General features: G+C 32.6%; 1 protein-coding gene across 1 annotated transcript; it reads right to left on the reverse strand.

Moving 5' to 3' along the window:
• Nucleotides 1-413: 413 nt before the first annotated feature.
• On the reverse strand, nt 414-24,937 carry LOC127718779 (uncharacterized). The gene is made up of 11 exons (XM_052224829.1): nt 24,744-24,937; nt 21,522-21,600; nt 20,338-20,601; nt 19,355-19,504; nt 18,509-18,698; nt 15,546-16,830; nt 12,682-12,903; nt 11,939-12,034; nt 10,009-11,277; nt 6,805-6,842; nt 414-1,704 (listed from the first exon to the last, which is right to left on the reverse strand). Exons 1-10 carry the CDS (start codon nt 24,759-24,761, stop codon nt 6,807-6,809), a joined length of 3,609 nt encoding a protein of 1,202 aa, XP_052080789.1. The 5' UTR covers nt 24,762-24,937; the 3' UTR covers nt 414-1,704; nt 6,805-6,806.

Consider the following 24,937-nt stretch of genomic DNA (forward strand, 5'->3'; position numbering starts at 1 on the left):
TTTTTCATTTGAAGTCACTGAAGCGCTCAAAGGCAAAACATCATCAGTAAATAGATATGTTATATGGAAATATATCGTGTAATGCACAACAGCAGTTTGTTTAGTACAAACATAACCATTGTATTTCACATCATTTTGATTTCTGTCACACATCTTTTGAGTCAGTTGAAAAATCTTTTGAACATATTTTTTAATACCTTAGTAGAACTATTTATCTGAAAGAGTTTTCTTTCATTTACCTACTTGGCATCAACCTTTGACTGCTCTGGTTTGTTGTTGTTTGTAAATATGTGTGACTGGTAAATAATATTTACTGACCAAACTTCCACACCTTTTTGTCTAATACCAAATCTCATTCTTGATTGGCAACACTATTCGACAGTTATACTGCCAGAGATACAATAAGAACGATATGCATAAAGAAATTTTATTGGAGAATGAAATATGTATACATCAATTTATAGGCTTACAAATGTGACTGCACATCAAGAAAATTCCATACCTTGGTTCTTTTTATTTTTCTTTCTTTTAAATAAAATAAAAACCCAACATTTATATAAATATGCTTTGTTATTAAAAAACTGTACTTAATGGACCCTGGACTCATCATGCCGCTATTGTGGTCAATGAAAGAGGACAACATTAACTGCCAAAAAACCAAGTGATGTCTATTTATAAATAAAATACAGAAAATGAAAAAAGAATCAAGGTTTTCTCATATTGCTACCTCTTTATCATGAAGAAGCGATCTATTATCTAAATTTTGTAGATCATAGTTTTGAAGAAGGTATTTAAAATTCAACAAACTTAAATAAAATAGATTCATGTATTTTGATATTCTGTAGTGTTGGAAGAAAATGCTTTTAAAAATATCATCGTTACATGTTGTCTGTTTTGAACTAGCTTTCAGTTCCTTTGTTTTCTCCTACATCGCTACTCTTTTGTCATTTGTAAGTTGTTTTTTGGGCTTTGTGCCAATACAACGAGTCATACCATTTTGATGTTTAGTTGTTATATCACAGTCTACTGTTCTCATGTTAGGGGAAGGGTTGCACGCTCACAACCACGTTAACTCCTAATCAATCTGTGATAAAAGTCCCAAATAAAGGGCCTGTCTTCCATAGATTGGAATTGGTTGCCATCTTAGAATACTTCTCATTGGCAATCATACCACATTTCCTTATTTTAGATTAAGCATATACCTCAAACATAGATATTTAGTAACACTTTGTAGCTTGATATTATAGGCAAGTCGCATTCCTGGAAGTGGATACCTGACAATGGTAACTGGTTATAACATTTCTTTGACATAAAATCAAAATCTTTCATAGGATTATAAAATACAAATTCATCAACATGTTACTTCTTATGTTGGGTAATAAAGACACTCCAAGATACTTAATCCGTTACATGTTAATATAGAAAAAGTTGAAGTCCATTAAAAAAAGATTTCATTACAGACCATAGGAATGTACGATTACTCTGTCTCGCGTCTGATACATAAATTTGCAGACTCAAAAAATAATAATTAAAAATGTTCTTATATACAACATAGTATATGAACAAATAATAATAAATAGAACTGCAGTCTTCAATTCATTTGTGCCATTTAATGACAATAACAACAATAAAGTTCTCAGTCAAAATAAAAAACATAATATCTCCTTGACAGACAACAGCTTCTTTCGTCTTCTTGACCACATCCTGATAAAAAACAAAATAAAATTAAGAAAACATTAGACAATTTATTGAATTTATGAGCACAATTTTTTTTAAATTAGATGTTTACATTAAATGAATGTACACATTGATTGATAAATTTTTGTTTAGAAGCAGTCAAAATAACTATGCAACTCCTTTTGATTTTTTTTTATAAAATTTATGCCTTTATCATTACTATATATATAATAAAATATTAATTTTCGCGAACCATTTAGGTCACAGAAATTCCAAAAAATGGCATCAGTAAGGAGAGTTGTACAAATGATGTGAATACACAGAACCCGGATCCAATTTATCTTTTACTAAAAGTATTCATCATTTTCTGTTTTGTATGTACTAACAACATTTCATTTTTCTACAATTTCGATTAAAATATTATAAAACCTGCAGTTCAATAGGTCACATGCCCCAAATAAACATTCCCCGATTGGTCGAACTACTGTGGCCTCGGTGTAAAGCAACGCAAGCCTCGATGTAAAGATCACGCTTCTAATTACTATATATATAATAAAATATTAATTTTCGCGAACCATTTAGGTCACAGAAATTCCAAAAAATGGCATCAGTAAGGAGAGTTGTACAAATGATGTGAATACACAGAACCCGGATCCAATTTATCTTTTACTAAAAGTATTCATCATTTTCTGTTTTGTATGTACTAACAACATTTCATTTTTCTACAATTTCGATTAAAATATTATAAAACCTGCAGTTCAATAGGTCACATGCCCCAAATAAACATTCCCCGATTGGTCGAACTACTGTGGCCTCGGTGTAAAGCAACGCAAGCCTCGATGTAAAGATCACGCTTCTAAAAATAGAGGTATGTCCCAACTTAACATTCCCCGATTGGTTGAATTGCTGCTCGATGTAAAGCAACGGAAGCCTTGATGCAATGAAGAAAATGGGTTGACAGGATAAACGTAATCGTTATGAATTTTAACTTCATGGTTCTTATGCAAGCAAATTTAATAAACAATGATTTTATACAGTTGTGTTATTGTTTTCACCTTACATAGGGCTTTATTTCTGATCTTATTTCTGTGTACACAATTCTGAATCTACATATTTCACCTACATCAATATTAGGTAATCCGTTTGGACGATTCCATATACTATTATGTTTTAGGGTTTTATAGCTTTAGTGTCGAGTTGGTGTATAGTATTGAGGGCTATCTGCGAGAAATAAATCCTTTTTTCTGATAGATTAACTAAATTCAAAACCAATATAAAAATAGTTAACACATATATTTTATTTAACTGAGTAAATTGATCGGAATGTGAATGATACATAAACCTAAAATTCGTTTTGGTCTATCCCAGTGATGACATTTGCGCGGGAATTTAGTCCATTGACATCGTAATATAATTTACTTTGGATTGTAATTATCTTTAGATGTAATGTTACAGGATTTAATGTGAAATTATTTGTCTCTTCTTTTATAGTACACGAGTTTGACGTCAGGTTTGTACACATGAAGTCTCTAGTCTAAAAAAGCCAGTGACAGAACGATAAACAGATAAGCAACTGTCTAGGGCCAAGTAAGGGAGGTGAAAAAGCCAGTATTACGCAGAACGATAAACAGTTACATATATAGACGGATCCAGGGGGTGGGGAAAATTTGTTGATTTTATAGGGAAGCCTGGGCGGATCCAGCTATTTTATAAAAGGGGGGTTCACAACTCGGGACAAAGGGTGGGGGGGGGGGGGGGGGGGGGGTTCCAACTATGTGTCCCCATTCAAATGCATTGATCGTCCAAAAAAAGGGGGGGTTCCAACCCTCGGAACCGTCCCCCCGGATCCGCCACTGGGGAAGCATGACGGGAGTGGGCAACCCTTAGGTCAGTCAGCGGCCACCCCCCTTTTATGAAAAGTTGTGGATCCGCCACTGAGATTTATATAAGCATGTTTTCTTTGTGTAGATACCTTAAAATATCACCAACTGTGACTGAGTACACAATTTGATTCATTTTAGCTCATTAGCTGGGCTCACTCGCTAAAAAGGTTCATTGCGGGCCTGCTCACTGGCTAACATTTTACGATATTCATGACTCGTGTAGAAAAGCCGATAATCTATACATGTGTGTGAGGAGTAGTTATCAAGCTTGCTTTCGTCTGTAAAAACTGTCTTAGGCCAAGTGAGGGAGGTGAAAAAGCCAGTAATAGAACGATAAACAGATGATCAGGTTTTCTTCATATAGATCCCTTAAAATATCCCCCACTGAGGACACAATTTGATTCATTTTAGCCATAATAGGTTCATTGCGGCTTACCGGCTAATATGTGCAGAAAAGCTGATAACCTATACATACATGTACATGTATATAGTCAGATCATATGTTTTCGTTCGTCATATGAATTTGTACTATGCATGCCTTTTCAATGGAAATTGTGACGACAGTATGCATTCTTAATAGCACGAAAAAACGATGAGAAGAGGATACATATGTCAACCAAAATTTTTCAGCAACGTCAAAATATGTGAGGACACCCTATCAAGATCTATTAAGCTTGCGTTCATGTTGCGTTAAAACTGTTTTAGGAAGGTGAAAAATACCAACAATATAACAATAAATAGATAATCGATATTGTAAGTGTTGAAAAGCCAATGGTCTACATATATACTTAAATATGTCAACCATAAAATAAAACTGATTTAATTTACAGCACAACTGTTGAAAAAACCTTTATGTTTATATAACTTATCTCATTCTAGTCCAATCAACTGACAGAATCAGTGTACATTTCATGAACTCTTTAATAACAATAATCATCATGGACTATTCTTTATAGCAATATCTGTTAGCCATTTAGGGTTCTTTTGCATTCAAAGTTTAGTTTTAGTGGGTTTATTTTGCGAAAAAGAACTCAATTTCCAGATCAAAGTTAACATTTACTATATATTTTGTTGTGTCAAAATGACCTAATGAATATAAAGGACAGTACCCATATAGACCCAAAAATGGTATATCACATTCTACACATGACATTTTAGCAGGAAAGACTGCCATTGGAGTATATAACTTTTAACCTGTGTATGTATAATTAAAATATGATAATAAAATTCATATCTTTTTCAGGACTTCTGATCGAACCATGTACATGTAGTATGGCATGTTTGTGAGATATGGTTTGGTGGATAGGATGTTCATGAAGGACCTGTAGTACAAAGTATATCACTGGATTGAGCTCTTTGTCTAAGTGTATTATGAAAGTGCTTTGCTTTGAGCTCGGTTCATTGTTATGCAATTCATTCTTTGTGAAATAAAGATTTGACAGACAACTCTCATGTACAAGGATTTGTCAGGGTAGTATCCATTCTATGTACAATGTAAGTAATAAGGAGATAAAAGCATTTTATTATGATTTGAACCAAACATTTTTTGTCCTTTAACCAAATTTAAAAAAAAGAACAAATTTACCCGACAATGCTACACTCGCTACTAGCAATATGATGCTAGGTTGTTTTAATACATCTGTACTGCCTACTGATGACTCGGTCCTGAGTGTAAATGGTCATTCAGTATGTTAAAAAAAAAAAAAAAATTTATAAGGCCTATCTGGCCTAATTGATTTCTAAAACTATATTTCATTGTACATGTTCAACATTTTTCATTCATTTGTTTATTTCTTAATTTGTGTGAATTAACATTGTTACAGTAAATGTTAATAACTACACTTTCATACCACAACAAATACTGTATTGGTATCACTTATATTTCTATCCATACATGTATAACAAAAAAATTGAAAAGAGAATAATTTTGCAATACCTTTTTCATATTGAATACTATAACTTTTTTTGATATTTAGACATATTAAGTAGATTTTCATAATACCCACTTGACATGCTTGAAATTCTATCAGATTACTTTTGGAGCAGTTATGAGTCTTTGAAGCATGCTCACAAAGGTTTTTTTGTTGATATCGTTTTCATATTGGTCAAAACTTTTTTTTGCTTCGGCCAGCTTTGGAGGAGATGTTATCAAAGAATTGATAAAAAACAACACAGAAGTTTACTTTCTAGCTCATCTAGCCCCAAGCATCATGTCAGGCATTTTCATTACTAAAAACCAATAAATGTCTTCTAATCTGAGAAATAATTTCGACATTTTAACAAAATATTTTACTAATGATACTGACAATCCACCACAAAGTAATATAAATAGAACCATACAAATAGTGAGCAAATACATATAAAAAAGATGTGGTATGATTGCCAATGAGACAATTCTCCACAACAGACCAAAATGACACAGAAATTAACAACTACGGGTCACCGTACAGCCTTCAACAATGAGCAAAGCCCATAACGCATAGTCATTTATGTTATTTATGTACACAAAATAAACGAAAAACAAATATTATGTAACACATAGACAAACAACAACCACTGAATTGCAGCCTCCTGATATCATGTTCTCAGATATCATCTCCCATTTAAAAAAAAATCACATGAAAAAATGAACCTATTATGTGATGCTCTCCTAGCTACAAAATTTATCCAAAATCAAAGATGTGGAAAATATTCTATCATAATCATTTGGTCATTAATGCAATTAGTGTCTCTTTCATGCCCTCTTGAACATAAAATCTAAATATTAAATAAACAACTCCTCATGCTCAGGTTGGTTGTCATCGTGCAACACAGTTAATAACACCATATAGGAAAAACATAGAACTCCTTTTGTCATAAAAAACACTGTCAAACATCCAAACATACTATCCACATTCATCTGTGTCCACACTTGTATATATTATAAGATATATGTATAACTAAACAAGTAATTAATGTAAAAGTTAATTCATAAATTAGAGTACAGGTATGTAAACCATGCATATTCTAGGAAAGTTCAGATATCTTAAATGAGGATTTCATGTTGAAAGGTAATTTTGTATACAGTTTGTACATGTTTAATCTAAATCAATGTTAAGACATGATGGTCTTGACTTGTCCAAGATGGATGAAAGCCATAGAGAATACAGCAATCATAAAAAGTTCTTGCTTTTTTATTTGTAGTTATATACTCTAAATCTGTACACATTTGAAAAGACTTTGATGAATATATCAATTTATATACCTTTAACAATTCATTGATAGTTCTCTGGTTCTTCTGACCTGAAAAAGAACAACCAAAAAACAGAGCCAGTATACATTTAAAATGAAAATTATTTAAGCCACTCAACATCAAACACAGGTTTAGATCAAACCATGAACAATTTCCTTGTTTAACATGATGCAATTTATGAAGAGATTAACCATACTTTATTTTTTCTTTCATTTGTTGAGGGGGTTGTTAGGTGTTCCTCATTGACTGATACCACATATTGCTCTATATTCAAATTTCTGTCACAAAAATTTGGAAATTCTTAATTTATTGGGAAGCATCATCTTTTTTAAAAAAAAAATTTGACCTTTAGGCCAAAATAAATTAATAGTGTGTTTCCTATTTCACCTTGAAAAAAATTAGGTAGGGTAGGTAGGTAAAACATTTTATTTTATGAAAACATTTTATTTTTTTTTTATTGATGGGTCGACAGGAGAAAAAAAATCTAAATCAAATAGTTTGATGTGCGGGCTTCTTTGATATTTAGAATAGTAATTAAGTCTACAGCTTTTTTAATTTTCTGTTTTAGTTCTGCGTCAGAAATATGAAAATAAACTTTAATGAAAATTTTATGGTCGTAAAAAGAAAAGTGTATGTTCTTCACGATTAATTACTTAAACCAAAAATGGCAGTAAAAAATCTGGCATGGTATGTTATTATGTTGGGCCTCGTTGAACCTAAAAATGTAAATGTCACACAGGGTATACATGTGGAAGCAGATTAGTACCCCTTGAAAACACTGTGAACCGATGCTAAGCAGCAGATAATTATGATTTTTTGAGGGTTAATACTCTAGCTGCCCTTGCACCCTCTTTATTTAATAAACAGATGTGTTTTGATGTTTGACAGAATGTGATGTTGTTTGAAGATTGGGTGGTTCTGACAATATTAAAATTCCAGGTTTTGAAAAGAGTGAGATTGTGAAATCTTTTGTCTTATTAATGAGGGTAGTAATGCCCTTTACCGTCAGGCGTCAAACGGTCATTATCGGCTACCGTTAGCGTCAAATTGGTTAAAATTTTACCTTAATTCATCAAAATATCCTGATCGTGATTCTTCAGAGCAAGGATTTGTATACTATACAAATCCTTGGTCAGAAGTCTCAAATAATTATCGAAACCGTTATTTTTGGAAAATTTTTTACGTGATTCGTCAAAACCAGTCGATTTTTTTACCATCTAAAAGAAAATGTACATTTTATCGTCATGCACCAAAAATTACCGTTAAAGTCGTTTGGCAAGATTTTTTAGCGTTATTGTGTCTACATATGTTACAGAAGTTCCACTGGAAACTTTGTTATAACCAATGTCATAATATTTGTTCCTGTTGGAACAAATATTCTAAACCATTCATTCTGTTGGGAACATATACTGTAAAATTTATTCCAGAACACTTTTTCCAGTTGGAACTTCTATTATGAAGGAACTTCTATTTCGTGACAATTCGTCATGAATGTACCTCATTAATCTACTGGTCAAATAAATTGCAGATGTAAATATGACAGGATTTTTTCCCTTTTCTTTTATAAATTGTTATGGGACCAGCCAGAGAAATAAAAAAGAATAAAAGTAGACATGGTGCTGGGGCAGATTCATTTATAAATGAATATGAATCATACACCATGTCTGCCTACTGGGGAAAGCTTCTCAAGTTTCACCTTTCTCATTCCACATTGTCTGTCCCCTTGTCATCATAAACTAAAAAGCATTAACAGCCATTTGTGTTGCGTCCTGAGCACAATTCTGTACAACATTCGTAAGAGCATGTTTTACATCAAAAGCTGGATGGATTTTAGCAGTAAATTTGAACTCATTTTACTTTAAAATTGTTAGTCAATTTACCGACAGATACAGTCTGTCCAACCTGAAACGATTCTGACTTTTGGTCCAAAGAAGCACAGGTACAAGACTAGATTTAGTTAATATATGTATATATACTGAATACACTATTCATTATATATACAAATATTTAAAAAATCTCGCTTGTACCTGTACAAAGAAGTTGAGCATAGTGCTTCAACTTCATATTTTTTTGTCTATAGGTCCGCTTGATGTTCTTCAAAAAGATTCATCATATCGTAATTATCCGGAACTGATGTCATTATATTTTGCGTCTATGTGATCACATTTCACATATTTGACAGCTAATACGCTACACGGTTGCCGAAAAGCCATGCTTGTTTATTTAAAATCTTGGTCCTTGAAACGCTTTACTTAACAATATTGGTCGTTATTATCAAACGCTTTGAAGATCTATAGTACTCTAAACGAATAATCGGATCCGGACAGACTGAAAAATCCGGATTTTGAATTTTTATTTTCATTTTTGTCAATAAAATGTTTAGGGTCGGCGTCGGAAACGGAGGTAGGGTCGGGAAACCGGAAACACACCATTTATTTATTTTGGCCTTATTCAACAAACTGATATCAAAATCAATATGGATCTTTGTCACATTATATTTGAAAAATCATCCCCATTTAATTGAACACTTCAGTGATGCATATTATACAAAAGATAATTTTTCTCTCATATTTATTTGAAAATAATTCTTTGTTATGACAATATACTTTTCTACTTTGCCTTTTGTATATCCTTACTGCTTACAAACCAATATGCCATGAATGAAAATGCCCTTACTATATACTTTTTCTTATTGTTGAAGGCCATATGGTGGAATATAATTGCTAACATCCACAGCTCTTGGACTTTGGTTGATAGTTTTTTCATTGGCAATCATACCAAATCTCATTATTTTTATATTGTCAGAATTCAATGAAAAAACAAACTTGTATAAATTATCAGATTAGGTGTATCTAATGTTATTTTGTTGTTGTTGTCAATTCAGGCTAAATATGCAGCTGCTATATCACATCTCTGTTCAAATGACGAGCGTTTCATTTCACACCACTGATGAATCATGTATTGAAGGTAAAAGCAAAATTTTCCCAATGACATAGATCTGGCAGAATATTTGATTTTCTGAATGAATGAGTTGAACTGCTCACATATCTCTGTGTTCAAGCCCTGCAATGGACAAATTCTCTGGGACTTGTAGCAGAAAGGACATTTGTGACTGTAACCATGAAATAAATCGTGCCAAAATCGTGTATTCTCCCAGAAACCAGGTTCCCTATTCAAACAGTACTCCTCAAACTGACATGAAAAATCATAAAATACCTCTTCTGGAGCATGTTCTAAGTATGAATAGGCAGAAGAGAAAGGGTCTTTCCTCCCTTCAGATCCTGGAATGATATGAAAACCATAACAGTGACCATAGTGCTTAGGGTCAAACCAAAGAAATAAGTAGGTAGTACCACGTCTGGAGACCTCAGGGTATATCTTATTACACTGCTCATCAGACCTAGTAGGTAGGTCATCATAATTCTTTGAATGTGCACTTTCATTCATGGTATAAATTGGAATGTCTCTAAGCTTCTCTCCACTGGGTGTAAAGTAGTAAGCTGCACCATATCTTTCAGGATTGTATGAAGATGGCTGACGGACTGCAGGAGCTGGCTCTTTATTCTTTTCTCTTATACATTGGATTCTTAAGACTAGATACTGAAATAAAGAAATAACATCAGAAAGTGACTGTTCATAAGGTAAAGCAGCATATAAAGTATCACGAATTTCAGGAGAAAAATCAGATATTAAATTTATTCTGTGGTTTTGTGTAGATGTTCTCAATTCCAACAAAATAGAATCCAAAAGATCTGTGTAGCGAAAAGGAATTAAGGATGACAAAGAATGATTTGTTGACAAAAACTTGAATATGACTGCTAATTTCTTCTGTACAGACTCCGGATACTCATTACATACAAATCTGCGCATGATGTCGGAACACTGACGAGAAACTGTTTCAATAAGGAGTGTATTTCTATTGAGTTCTTCTTCAAATTCTAATGTCTGATTTAATTGTCCAAGTGCTTTTTTTGATGTGTATGCAAGGTGATCTCTGCATTTTCTTATTATGGCATCCTGTTGTTCTTGGCTGTTGAAATTCAAGAAACAACGATCATTTCTTCTGTGACATGGGTCAATTTTTTCTGTTGAAGTTGGTTTTTCTATTGGATCTGTATCTGCATTTTTAAAGCTAATACCAATTTTAGTGCCATCACATGCTAAGAATTTTGGGTTGTATTTGCAGATAGAACAAGGCTTTCTGAAATCAGTCTTAAATTTACTACTCCATGAAAACCACCAAGCAATGAATGTTTGAGGGGACATAAATTTAGCAGAATAAAGAAAATTTCTCCTGTATTTTTTGCTCATGATTTTGCAATATGCACTGAAAGTGACATGAGTGTTCAATGCATGATCAACAAAATCCCAGCCAATCTCATCTCCTGCAGCTGTTTCCTTTGAAAGAAAATGGAGGCTGTCTGAAGATCCACCATATTGAACTTGGCAGTCTGCATTTCCTGCCAAGCAATTCCTACCAAATACCTGAAAAAGATGAAAAGCAAATTGCATTTTTCTTCTACAAATTTTAAGTCATAATATCGATGTAACCTGTTTCTGATTCATCAGGGAATTCAAGTATCTGTATAATAATTCTACATCAGTTGAGTAGAAAATATACTATTTAAAATGAAATATCATAACTTTTGATATAACTATGTTCATACTAATTAATGCATAAAAGAAATAGTGAATTTATATAGGTTAGGGTCATATAAAATATTTCTTGGAATCTATTGGCAGGAGCATTTTGTCGGATAAACTAGTATTTTTAAAATACAATTTTGTAGGACATTCTGCACACTACACATTCATATAACACTTCAAAAACAGAATAAATCAATTTTTAATGACTTTGTATAGGGCCCACACTGGAATTTAAAAATTGAGAAATTAATAACCTCACTGGATATGCACTAGCTGGTAAATGTTTGTCTCGTCAATGATATGAATGATATTAGGAATAACAATGAAATAGGCAAATTATAAAAATGACATTCAATATTGTAGTATCTACATCAATTTAAAGTTGTCAAGAAGATCCTGGTCTTATACATTTCATTAAACTGGTTCATAATTAAAAATAAATGTAAGCACACATAGTTCTTAAATTTTAAATAGCTCAAGACTTAGAAAGCATTCTCACTTCAAATCTAGCTGGTCCGTTAGTCAAATACACCACTGTCCTGTACTTCACCTCGGTCAATACCCCATTTGGATGGTCATCATCAGAGTAGCCAGCCTTTAATTAAAAGCATAAAATAAAATGTATAATCTCACTTTTAGCATCATCATTAATTTTTCAGAATTCATTGTATCAGACATGAAAACCCTAAGCAGAAAAATAAAAAATAAAATGTTGAGATATCCATGCAATCTGACATTTTCGATTTTTTATTTAAAACTGACAAAGGTTCAATCTAATAACTGTTGGTTACTAATTTTTACAATGCAACTCATTAGCTATAAAATAATCTGGCGAGATATTTCATTCTAAAATCTAAATAACATGTAAATATCTTGCCATACAAGCTGAGTTAGTTAAGATACTCTTAAACAATAATGTACATCTAGTCTGTCTTTATTACAAATACTAATTATTTTTTCAAAGAATTCCTTTCAAGCCAGTGCTAGGGGCCATCTTCAACTTGCATTGAGGTGATATTTTTTTGTTATTTTTTGTTTGTTTGTGTCGAAGGCCTCACTGGGACTTTCAGATAAAGAACAGCAATAATGGCACTGTTCCTTTGCTTTTTCGTGTTTTTTTTTTGTCATGGATGAAAACCCAACATCCTTTGTTTTCCAATTTTGTTATATTTTGCACTAATAGAATTTGTGCCATTTAGGGCAGAATTTTGTAGTAGAAATTTAATAGAGAAAAAAAATTACCCCACAAAGACATCCATCTTCTAGTACAGGAGGAAAGAGAACAAGTGGATTGTTTCCGGTCAAATACCCTTTAGTGTCTCGAACAACTCCTTCGGCACCATCAAATACAGCTAATCTTTTTTTAATTGCTCGTTGTAAGGCTGGATCATCCTCCTCCTTGGGTCTGTGCTCACTCAAACTTGGGAAATCCCAAAGTCCTGTTGCCAGATTAAAAAAATTTGTCTGAAAATAAAATGTGAAAATATTTAATAAATATAATATAACACACAAAATAAAGTATGCAGCACTATATGAAAAATCTGACATCCTGATGTGAATTATTCTCCATATTTTTTTAGAACATGTATTACAATTGCAAATAAAATGCTCCGCAGGGCGCAGCTTGATACGACCGCAGAGGTCGAACCCTGAACAGTTGGGGCAAGTATGGACACAACATTCAAGCTTGATACAGCTCTGAATTTGGATTGTGATTGAATATTTGACACAGCATAGGTTTCTGACACAGAATGAATGTGGTCTAAGAACTTAAAAATTTTAAATTGGACATTCACCTATTATGGTCCAATATCCAAAATCTAAATACATGGTTAGATTCAGCATATCAAAGAACCCCAAGAATTCAATTTTTGATGAAATCAAACAAAGTTTAATTTTGGACCCCGATTTGGACCAACTTGAAAACTGGGCCCATAATCAAAAATCTAAATACATGTTTAGATTCAGCATATCAAAGAACCCTAAAAATTCAATTTTTGTTAAAATCAAACTAAGTTTAATTTTGGACCCTTTGGACCTTAATGTAGACCAATTTGAAAACGGAACCAAAAATTAAGAATCTAAATACACGGTTAGATTCGGCATATCAAAGAACCCCAATAATTCAATTTTTGATGAAATCAAACAAAGTTAAATTTTGGACCCTTTTGACCTCAATGTGGACAAAGTTGATAACAGGGCCCAAAAATCAAAAATCTAAATACATGGTTAGATTCAGCATATTAAAGAACCCCATATATTCAATTTTTGTTGAAATCAAACAAAGTTTAATTTTGGACCCCGATTTGGACCAACTTGAAAACTGGGCCCATAATCAAAAATCTAAATACATGTTTAGATTCAGCATATCAAAGAACCCTAAAAATTCAATTTTTGTTAAAATCAAACTAAGTTTAATTTTGGACCCTTTGGACCTTAATGTAGACCAATTTGAAAACGGGACCAAAAATTAAGAATCTAAATACACGGTTAGACTCAGCATATCAAAGAACCCCAATAATTCAATTTTTGATGAAATCAAACAAAGTTAAATTTTGGACCCTTTGGACCTCAATGTGGACCAATTTAAAAACGGGGCCCAAAATCCAAAAACTTAATACACGGTTAGATTCAGCATATTAAAGAACCCCAAGAATTCAAGAATAAAACCCCATTGAAATTGATCAAGAAATAAGCAATTTATACGAAGTATCTTCTTTTGCACAATACTGTGCAATTGAATATTTCTTGCTATTGCGCAATACTGTGCAATTGACAATTTCTTGCTATTGCGCAATATTGTGCTATTGGATATTTCTTGCTATTGCGCAATACTGTGCAATTGAAGATTTCTTGCTATTGCGCAATACTGTGCAATTGAAGATTTCTTGCTATTGTGCAATACTGTGCAATTGAAAATTTCTTGCTATTGCACAATACTTATTAGATAATAATTTACACATCCTGTTTGGTGTGTATCTCCTTCCATATCATTATTATTTGCTTTTAAATATTAATCAGAAATAACCAACTTAAAATGGAAAATTTTAAAAGAAAAAAAAAGGAAAAAAAGAAAAAAAAAAAATTCCCCCCCCAAATTTTTTGAACCCCCTTATGATTCATCACCCCCAAACTCAATCCCAGCCTTCCCTTTGTGGTATGGTACCTTGCAGTACAATTTCAGAGAGATCCATACACTTGAACACAAGTTATTGTCTGAAAACTAGAAAAATGCTTATTTTTGGCCCCTTTTTGGCCCCCAATTCCTAAATGTTTCGGGCAATTACCCCCAAACTCAATTCCAGCTTTCCCTTTGTGATATGGAACCTTGTAGTACAATTTCAGAAATATCCAAACACTTACACACAAGTTATTGTCATGAAACTAGAAAAATGCTTGTTTTTTGCCCCTTTTTTGGCCCCTAATTCCTAAAATTTCGAGGCAATTACCCCCAAAATCAATTACAGCCTTTCCTTTGTGATATGGAACCTTGTGGTACAATGTCAGAGAGATCCATACACTTACACACAAGTTATTGTCTGGAAGTTACAAAAATGCTTATTTTTGGCCCCTTTTTGGCCCCTCATTCCTTAACTGTTGGTACCATAACCCCCAAAATCAATCCCAACCTTCCTTTCGTGGTATTGAACCTTATGGTAAAATTTCATGGAGATCCATTCACTTAAACTAAAGTTAGAGTGCGAAAACCAATGTGTCTTCGGACGACGCCGGACGACGCCAGACGACGACGACGACGCCGGACGACGACGACGCCAACGTCATACCAATATACGACCAAAAAATTTTTAATTTTTGCGGTCGTATAAAAACTGTTTAAGAAAATATTTTTCACTAAAAAGAAAATATGATTTTAACCTTTCTAGTCAAGTAAAATCATACTTTATGGGCAATTGCATCAGTTATTGTATTTATGTTCATTAAGCGATTTTTGGTCCATCGAGGAAATGTTTGTGTTGAAGGCATTTAGTTGGCAATTGCATGTTATTTCCAACGTTTGCAAATTCAATTTGATTAAAAGTTGAGTGTCATTCTTGTCTATTGATTAGATATCTTCTTTGGTTTAATGATTGTAGTTGTTAACTTACCCTCTGTGTTTGAGTAGTTTCTGGTTGATAAGTATCCTCCAGATCATTCTCATCTTCCTCATTATCAATAAATGCTTCCTCATCTTCATCTTCAATGTCTTCTTCGATATCATTAACATTCATCCATAAATTTTTGTGGTCTTTCATTGCTTGCAGATGAGGACAAACATTACTTGTTTCGCTCAAGTATATGACTTTCCGAGTAGAAAAACTGTAAATGGCACTACATTCACCGGACTGGCATGATACACGGTTTCTGGAAACATTCACAAACTTACAATCTTGACTACTGTTTGGGACAACTGAAAATTTTTTGGTTCGAAGAGAAGACAGAAGTAAAATTACAGGTTTTTGTAAAGCAGCCAAAGATAACATTATACTTTTCTGAGATTTTGTTGGTGATGTAAAAAATTCTGTGCTGAAGTAGATGGGATAATCGGGTTCAATAATTTCTTTGAAATACCTTATATGGCAGCATTTGATGTTAATAGAATCTATTTCTGTGTCAGGCTGTTCATCTAATGTTGCGAGCTGTAATAAAGTTGCAAACAGTGTACATGTGCAATGGTATACGTTGACATTCCCAACAGTTCTCCTCGACATGTGAACAAAAGATGACTCCATTAAACATCCAGTGGTCATGTTGACGTCATTCAAACAGAGGACATCGGTATCGGACTCGTGTACACGCCAAAATAAACCTCCAGTCTCAATTTGTGCTGTTTTATACTTTTCATACAAGGAATTGTCAGAAGCCCTGTTGTGTGTTGTAAAGAGAGGATTTACAGTTCGAAGGTTTCTTAAAATATCCTCTTCATTCAAAGCTTTGCGTTTAGGTCTTACTTGTCTCAGATTAGAATTTTGCATATTTTCCCCAATGTTGATGTTGTCGTCATTGATGTTCTGGTGCGAATTTGCTGGGGAAGACTCTGGGTTACGAAACTTGTCAACTAATCGAAATATTGCAGAGTAGTTGGATTCTCGGTGATGGTAAAGTATCAGATTACGAAGAGAAGCAGGCTTATATTTCTCAGTGGAATCACGGACGGATAGCATTCTACCATAGCCAACATGAGCATGGGTTCCCTCATTCCAATAGTGGTCATTTGGTAAGCAGGAAATAATTTTGCACTGGTCATACAATGTGTATTTTGAGCTAGATGGTGGATCAAAAATAAATTTAAATTCTGGATTTTCAACAGGGACTCCTTTAGAGCGGTAGTTTTGAATTGTATTTTCCCATGTATGGAGAATTGGATGAAAGACTCCCGAAGCTTCGATAAATCTACAAAAGAAACATTTAGTTTCAATCATTTTACAGTAGATATGTTTTAGGTTAAAATTTCAGACAACTGAAAATATAACATTCTACAGATACAATATTTAATACATGAAATAATATAACTGTAAAGTATCTTTTTTTTTATAACATGTTAAACTGGTCTCAAAGATTCTCCTTTAATAGCATATATATATCAAAAACAAATATGTAGTGTAAAACTGATAAACAACAATACATTATATATATTTTTTTTCTTATCTGATACACAAAAATGTATTTAAATTTCTTTTTGATGTTCATTTTTTTCCAATGCAAACTCGCATCATAATTTTCAGAATTATTAAACATGTTAAAAGCTATTCACCTAAGGGAGAGAAAACAGCTTAAATTACATCATTAATAAAATAGAATGTTTGAGGACAAGAATACACCTGCTCGTACTTTGCAATTGTCTGCATGCTGTGGTTTTTATCATTGTGTATGGACTGTCAAAGGTAACACTTAATGCTTCTTTCACCCGAAAGCAGGGGCATAACAAAAGTATGGTAAGTTAATAGGTTCTAAGTGTCAATTTTTTAATTTCATTTACACACTGAAATAGACATTCAAACAAATAATATTTCTCTTCAATTACTCCTGCAATAAAATTCATGAATATATAGTTGAATAAAATGCTCTGCAGGGCGCAGCTTGATACGACCGCAGAGGTCGAACCCTTAACAGTTGGGGCAAGTATGGACACAACACTTAAGCTTGATGCAGCTCTGAATTTGGATTGTGATTAAATAGTTGACACAGCATAGGTTTCTGACACAGAATGAATACGGTCTAAGAACTTAAAAATTTTGAATTGTACATTTACCTTTTATGGTCCAATATCCAAAATCTAAATACTTGGTTAGATTCAGCATATCAAAGAACCCCAAGAATTCAATTTTTGATGAAATCAAATAAAGTTCAATTTTGGACCCTTTAGACCTCAATGTGGACCAATTTGATAACAGGGCCCAAATATCAAAAATCTAAATACATGGTTAGATTCAGCATATCAATGAACCCCATAAATTCAATTTTTGTTGAAATCAAACAAAGTTTAATTTTGGACCCCGATTTGGACCAACTTGAAAACTGGGCCCATAATCAAAAATCTTAGTACATGTTCAGATTCAGCATATCAAAGAACCCCAAGAATTCCATTTTTGTTCAAATCAAACAAAGTTTCATTTTGGACTCTTTAGACCTCAATGTGGACAAATTTGATAACGGGGCCCAAATATCAAAAATCTCAAACACAGTTAGATTCGGCATATCAAAGAACCCCAATAATTCAATTTTTGATGAAATCAAACAAAGTTTAATTTTGGACCCTTTTGGCCCATAATTCCTAAACTGTTGGGACCAAAACCCCCAAAATCAATCCCAACCTTCCTATAGTGGTTATAAACCTTGTGTTAAAATTTTATCGATTTCTATTTACTTATACTAAAGTTATTATCCGGAAATCATCAGTCTTCGGACGACGCTGACGTGATACCAATATACGACAAAAAAAATTTTAATTTTTGCTGTCGTATAAAAATGCAAACTGAATAAAAAGATAAATTTATATCTCATTTCAACCAGTTGTTTAGAGAAAAACTAAGACCAATATAAGTTTCCTTTCTGAAGATCTCAATTATACCTGGCTTTTTGAGTATTGTTTTCCTTGTGCGAGTTATGTTTGATAACATTTACTACTGTTCCTAGTAACTGGCAAGATTCTGTTGAGGTGTGTGCCTTTGCCATCAATTTTCTGTGTGAATTTAGAATACTAGTTTTATTTCTTTCAAGAAGGTTGACGTATCGTCTTCCAGTATCTGAACCAGGATTACCTACAATAATAAACAACAATCTCATTCTTTGAAACTAGCATTATAAAAAAACAATGTAACTGCTGATGAGGACAGAATATTGTTTAAATGAGAATATTATCTAGAAAAAATACACTAGAGAAATATCTTTTATCAGATGATTGATTGCTGTTGTTGACTCGCCCCAATTAGCTTTATTATGTAGGATCAGAGTTAAACACACCTTGCTGGGTTCAAACTTACAACATGTACAACCTCAATGTTGACAGGATAATTATCACCAAAAACCACTCAACTGCTGAAGCCCCCATTTTACACAAATTAAATTGGAGCATGCATATGCAGACTGTATTCTTACTTAAATCACAATCCTCTTTGAAAATACAAAAAATAAATTTTTGGAAGCAGCTTATAAATCAGGATATTGTTTGTATTATCAAAAGCTTTAAGTTTTTTATATGCTGTTCATATATAATGTATGTCTGTTTATGTTTTACTTGCTCATTGCTTTTAATTTTTTATTTATCATAAATTGTCTTCTAGGTTTCAGTTATCCCATTCCTCCTTCTATATAGTTTGGTACCATCTATGAAGTTGATGAATTTTGATGCTGAACATGGAATTATGTCCAATGCAGCTGTATTAATTCAGTGTATATTTTAAAATAGTAAACTTGCTTAATGAATGATGACTTCTTTTTCTTTCTAACTTAAGGGTGTATCTTCTGTGGTACTGCTTAATATCATCTTGAGTGGAAACTTGCAACCAAACCAGTCTTGTTATATCCAAATGATGTTCCTCAAAATAATTCTTAAGCTGAGACATTCCTAGTGACAAAAAATAAGAAACGTATTTCTATAAATGTTACAAGAATGAATAAATATATTTTTCTTATATGACAACATATTTTTCACATATTGAAATAATGCTAAAGGTTACTGATATTTGACATACTGATATATAATTACAGTCTTCACGCTGAGTGGCAGCCCAGGCTTGTAATATTGCTCTCGGGCCTGTAAAAATCATATCTACAAGCCAACAGAATCTAACTAAAAATTTTCAAAAATTGAGCTCCGGGCCTGTAGATTTAGCAGTTCATCGTGAAGACTGTAATTATAAGTTTTATTAACTATAAACACTGAACATGAATATGATAAGGGTAATTATATCTTAATTTCAGATAAAATTTAATTGTTCTTTGGCTTCATGAAGTAAATACATTTTTTTTTATAGATTTCCTTATTCACAATCATGGTATGTTAACAGGACCTGTAATAAATCTTCATGATGTGTTAACATTTTTAGAGGCATTTGATTGTATAGTGATAATAGTGAAAAACTGCTCTAGAACTGAAGGGATATATATGAGTTTACTGTTTCCTTAAAAAATAAGAATACCTGAAAAACATGATAATCATGAGTTGTGTGGCTAAGCACCATGATTAATCATATAATGAATAGTTTATACTTTAGTGAATGTTTAATTCCTTTTTATTTTTAGATTAATTGCACATCTTACTCAAATAATGTTATAACATAGATATATTAGGAATATGAAAACAATGTAAAAATGTAAAAGTTTTTTTTCAATGGGAAAAAACTAAGGACAATTGTGTAGACCACTGTTATGAATTTACATGGTAGATATAAAGCATACCCTCAGATAAGAAATATCCCTGAAGAACTCCACTTTCAAAAAATCTGCAGTAGTAAACATCATCAAGCTTAAAGAAGGAGCAGTAAAATTCTCCATCAGTAAGGGAGGGTGATGACAGATCTAACATAGTTTTCTCTAACTGAAATAAAAACGGTGTTTCTGGTGAAGTGTAGTTAGCACTGGCCAAAGATTCCGAACATTTTCCTTCTAGATACACAACTCTTGAGGCAATTTCTAAATTCTTCTTTAAGCTGACTTTCCATTCTACAATGAATTTTGATTTATACAGTTTACTTATTAGTTGTAACAATAGATTTTTACCTAGATGCAACATGTATTTCATTTAAAAAATGTAAAGATTTTTGCAATAATAAAACCATTTAAAATAATTGATAGATGATGTGTTTGTTTACCATATATCATGTAGAACATTGACATGTCAATTCAATAAGTTTTTGTGCTGATTTTACTCAGAAATAATATTGTTTATCTTTTTTGTTTTGAGTTTAACAAATATATATCAATGCTATCAATATTAAAATAAATGTGGATAGTGTCCACATGTGGACACAGATGATGCCCCCGCTTGCATATCATATAGTTATAAAGGGACATAACTGAAGAACGGTAAAAGTGACGCTACCCAAATTTGAACTTGATCTGAGTTTTGTGGTAATAAGCATTGTGTATAAGTTTCATAACATTTAGTTGAGGTAAACTTAAATTAGAGAACGGAAACTAAAAATTTTGCAATTTTTCCATTTATAAAGGGGCATAACTCTAGAACGGTTGAAGTGACGCCACCAAAATTCAAACTTGATCTGTGTTTTGTGGTAATAAGCATTGTGTATAAGTTTCATAACATTTGGTTGAGGCAAACTTAAGTTAGAGAACGGAAACTTAAAATTTTGCAATTTTTCCATTTATAAAGGGGCATAACTCTAGAACGGTTGAAGTGACGCCACCAAAATTCAAACTTGATCTGTGTTTTGTGGTAATAAGCATTGTGTATAAGTTTCATAACATTTGGTTGAGGCTAACTCAAGTTAGAGAACGGAAACCAATTTTGGGACGTACGGACGGACAAGGGTAAAACTTAATGCCCCCACCGCTACGGTGGGGGCATAAAAACAATTGAAAATACTGCAAATATATTTCTACAATTTATGTTATTCATGAATTACCTCTGTCTTCTAACTGTTGCAAAACTGAAGATGATGGACATGCTAATTCTGGTCTAGATGAATGTACTCCAAAAGTTTCCTATCAAATAAACAAAAAATTAAATTTAAAAATGAAAATTTTCTTACTACATTGTGTACATGTATCTGTATAATTCCAGCTTACGGCCCAAAAGGTCATAAGCATTTGTTATGCCACATAATAACTTATCATAGCCAAGCTGCTGACATTATTCACTAACTTCTAAATAAAGAACCAAAATAAAGCCTTAGTAAGGTGCGACTCATAATATTTATACATGTAGTAAGGCACTTGTGGGTTAAATTGATTACTGATTATACTTGGACACAAGTAACTGATCTTTAGATGAAAATTAAAATAAATCAAACAGCAGCACAAGTTTATTTAAATGAAATACAGAAAATGTTTTACTGCACATGTACATCATTTTATTGTTCAACTGATAGGAATTTAAAAAAGAACCCATTAGATCTTGATGAAACTTTAAGAAAACTTTGAAAACCACAGTAAATTGTTTCTCCTATGTAAAGGGTTAGGAATTACTAGAGTTTAGGCACCCCATTGAAAATTTAATGTTCCCTTTTTTCAGTCAGATTGATGCAAAATGTTTAAACTTTGTTATAATAAATTAAAAGATATGATTGTTGAAAAATAGATATGGATAATGGTGTTATATTTCCTCTTACGTCTATACGTTTAGTATTGTTAAAAACTCCATGTTAACTAAAAACAATATTTCAACCAGATTTGCTATTTTTCTCTTTATCATGTTTATGCAAATAAACAAATAATCTTAAATGGAAGGGGAATGAAACGATCATTTTAAGCTTTTTAGATGAAGCTGAGAACCAGGTATTCAATCCTGACTGTTGCCTTTTCCCACTTCCCACTTTAGTTAATTTAAAAAAAAAAAATATTGATAAAATATTTTATAAAATTTCAATGTTATGATTTCTTCAGAAAATTTCTGTAAAAATATCATGTAAACTTAAAAAAAAAAAAATAGACAATATGTCGATAGTACATATGTGATGCACCACATGCATACAACATTATACAGGGACATAACCCCAAAAAAGTAAAAGTGATGCCACCTAAATTTGAACTTGATCTGTGCTTTGTGATATTAAGCATTGTGAATTAGTTAAATAAAATATTAGACAATAACTTTGTGGGTCCACACACTTCAGAATTACAGCCAAAAAGAGAGACTATATGTATGTATGTGCCGGTCCCAAGTCAGGAGCCTGTAATTCAGGGGTTGTCGTTTGTTAATGTGTTACATATTTGTTTTTCGTTCATCATTTTTTGAACATAAACTAGGCTGTTAGTTTTCTCGTTTGAATTGTTTTACATTTGTCATTTCTGGGCCTTTTATAGCTGACTATGCGGTATGGGCTTTGCTCATTGTTGAAAGCCGTACAATGACCTATAGTTGTTAATTTCTGTGTCATTTGATCTCTTGTGGAGAGTAGTCTCATTCATGGCAATCATACCACATCTTCTTTTTTATATTTACCATAGGGAGAAGTGAAGGGTTGTGTCATATTTTTTTTTAATTCAATTTTCAAAGTCAGGAACCTAATGTTCAGTGGTTGTTGTTTGTTGATGTGGTTCAGTAGTGATTCTTGTTTTTTATAATTAGGTTTCCAAGTTTGAATGGCTGACACTGGTCTTTTTTGGGGCCCTTTATAGCTTGCTGTTCGGTGTGAGCAACGTCTCTGTGTCAAAACCTGTACTTTTGATCTATAATTGTTTACTTTTACAAATTGTGACTTTGATGGAGAGTTGTCTCATTGGCACGACATACCATATCTTCTTATATCTATCTATATCTTTTTATTTCTTTTAAAAGCATTTGTGTATGACAACTGCTAAGGAGGTATTTCCCTGCCTTGCCATGCTTGTCACATGCTTGTGGTCTGAATTTCATTTGTATCTACGGACATATATTGTCAAAATATATCATAAGGACCGTAATGATAAATCTATAATACATTTTGTAGCTACAGTTGTGTAGATAGATCCGAATGAATTGAAGATAATTTCCCAAATTTTGCTGCATCTTAATGATTTTTTAAACAAAAGTATGTTTGGAATTGCTTGAAATTGCATATAGCACACAGTAAAAAGGCAAAATCCCTAAAAAAATATATTAATATAAATCAATTGAAAACTATGAAATGTTAGCCTAAATACCTTACATACATGTACAGTTTCACTGTCTTTCTTTAACAAGATCTTAATAATAAAAAAATGTAAGTTTATAAATTATTAACAAACTAAAAACATATATGATATTAAAGTTGGGTCTAAAAAGCACATTGGTGGCAATGGCCTTGTTACAGGAGGTACATGTAAATAAATACAACCATAAAACCATTCTAATGAATCGAGAATTGGTACCTACGGAACATAAATTATTTCTAGACTATCCTGCAGAATAACAATCCTGAACATACTTGAACTGACATTTTGTGAAGTTAAGTGGTCAGTGTAACAAGTTGTATTTTGCCAATGTATGAAGGAATTTCTGAACATAGACTAGAAGGATAAATTCTGGATTTCTTTGTAAATTGAAAAATCATATTCAGTTTAATATGTTAAAACATCATTGAACATTGTCCACAATTGTTTACTGCATGTTGTAGCAGATTATTCATCCTGTACTGTGAAAGCTCATTAAGTTTTAGCTCTTACCAAATCTATGTTAATCTTTTTTTAAATAATTTTCACCCCCCCTCCCCCACCCCCCAAAAAAAAATTAAATGGTTGTCCACTTATTGATCCTAATTTGTAATAGACTTCCATCGTTTGTTCAGCTTTTTAATGTAGTGTTCCTAAGTTTTTGTCAAGTGCACAACTTAAGACTAAGAAGTTATCCAGTGTATGCTTTCGTTTATACCAGGAACGACTTATTCGTAACTTTAGTTAAGTTTAAGGCCATATATGATGCACGTGCGGAGCGTGGGACCTTATTAAAACCTGGGTACATATGAAACCTTCAGATGTTTACAATTTGTAATGACTTTTGTAATAGGTATGACAAGCTATTGACGAGTATTGTACGCACATCTTCGGTTGTGTCTCGATGTTTTTTTTAAAGCAATAAAGGGGGAGGGTCTATGTTATGAAGTTAAAAAACCCGCAAGACACACTGTTAAAGCACTTATTGCTGCATTTCAGTTGTCAAGCTAACTTACTTTCACTGAATTACTCATAACCCTGCTAAAAATATTCTTATATTAAATAGAATCAACTGTAGAATTGTTGTGACCCCAATGTGAAGCAACAATGGCCGACAAAGATGCTCTGCAGCAGTAGCAATATCACATTATCCAAGCAACCAATGGGACGTACAGCACCAGACTTTTTTGTAATATATGATATGATTGGT

Source organism: Mytilus californianus, unplaced genomic scaffold, assembly GCF_021869535.1.
Source record: "Mytilus californianus isolate M0D057914Y unplaced genomic scaffold, xbMytCali1.0.p SCAF_10, whole genome shotgun sequence".
Taxonomy (NCBI): Eukaryota; Metazoa; Mollusca; class Bivalvia; order Mytilida; family Mytilidae; genus Mytilus; species Mytilus californianus.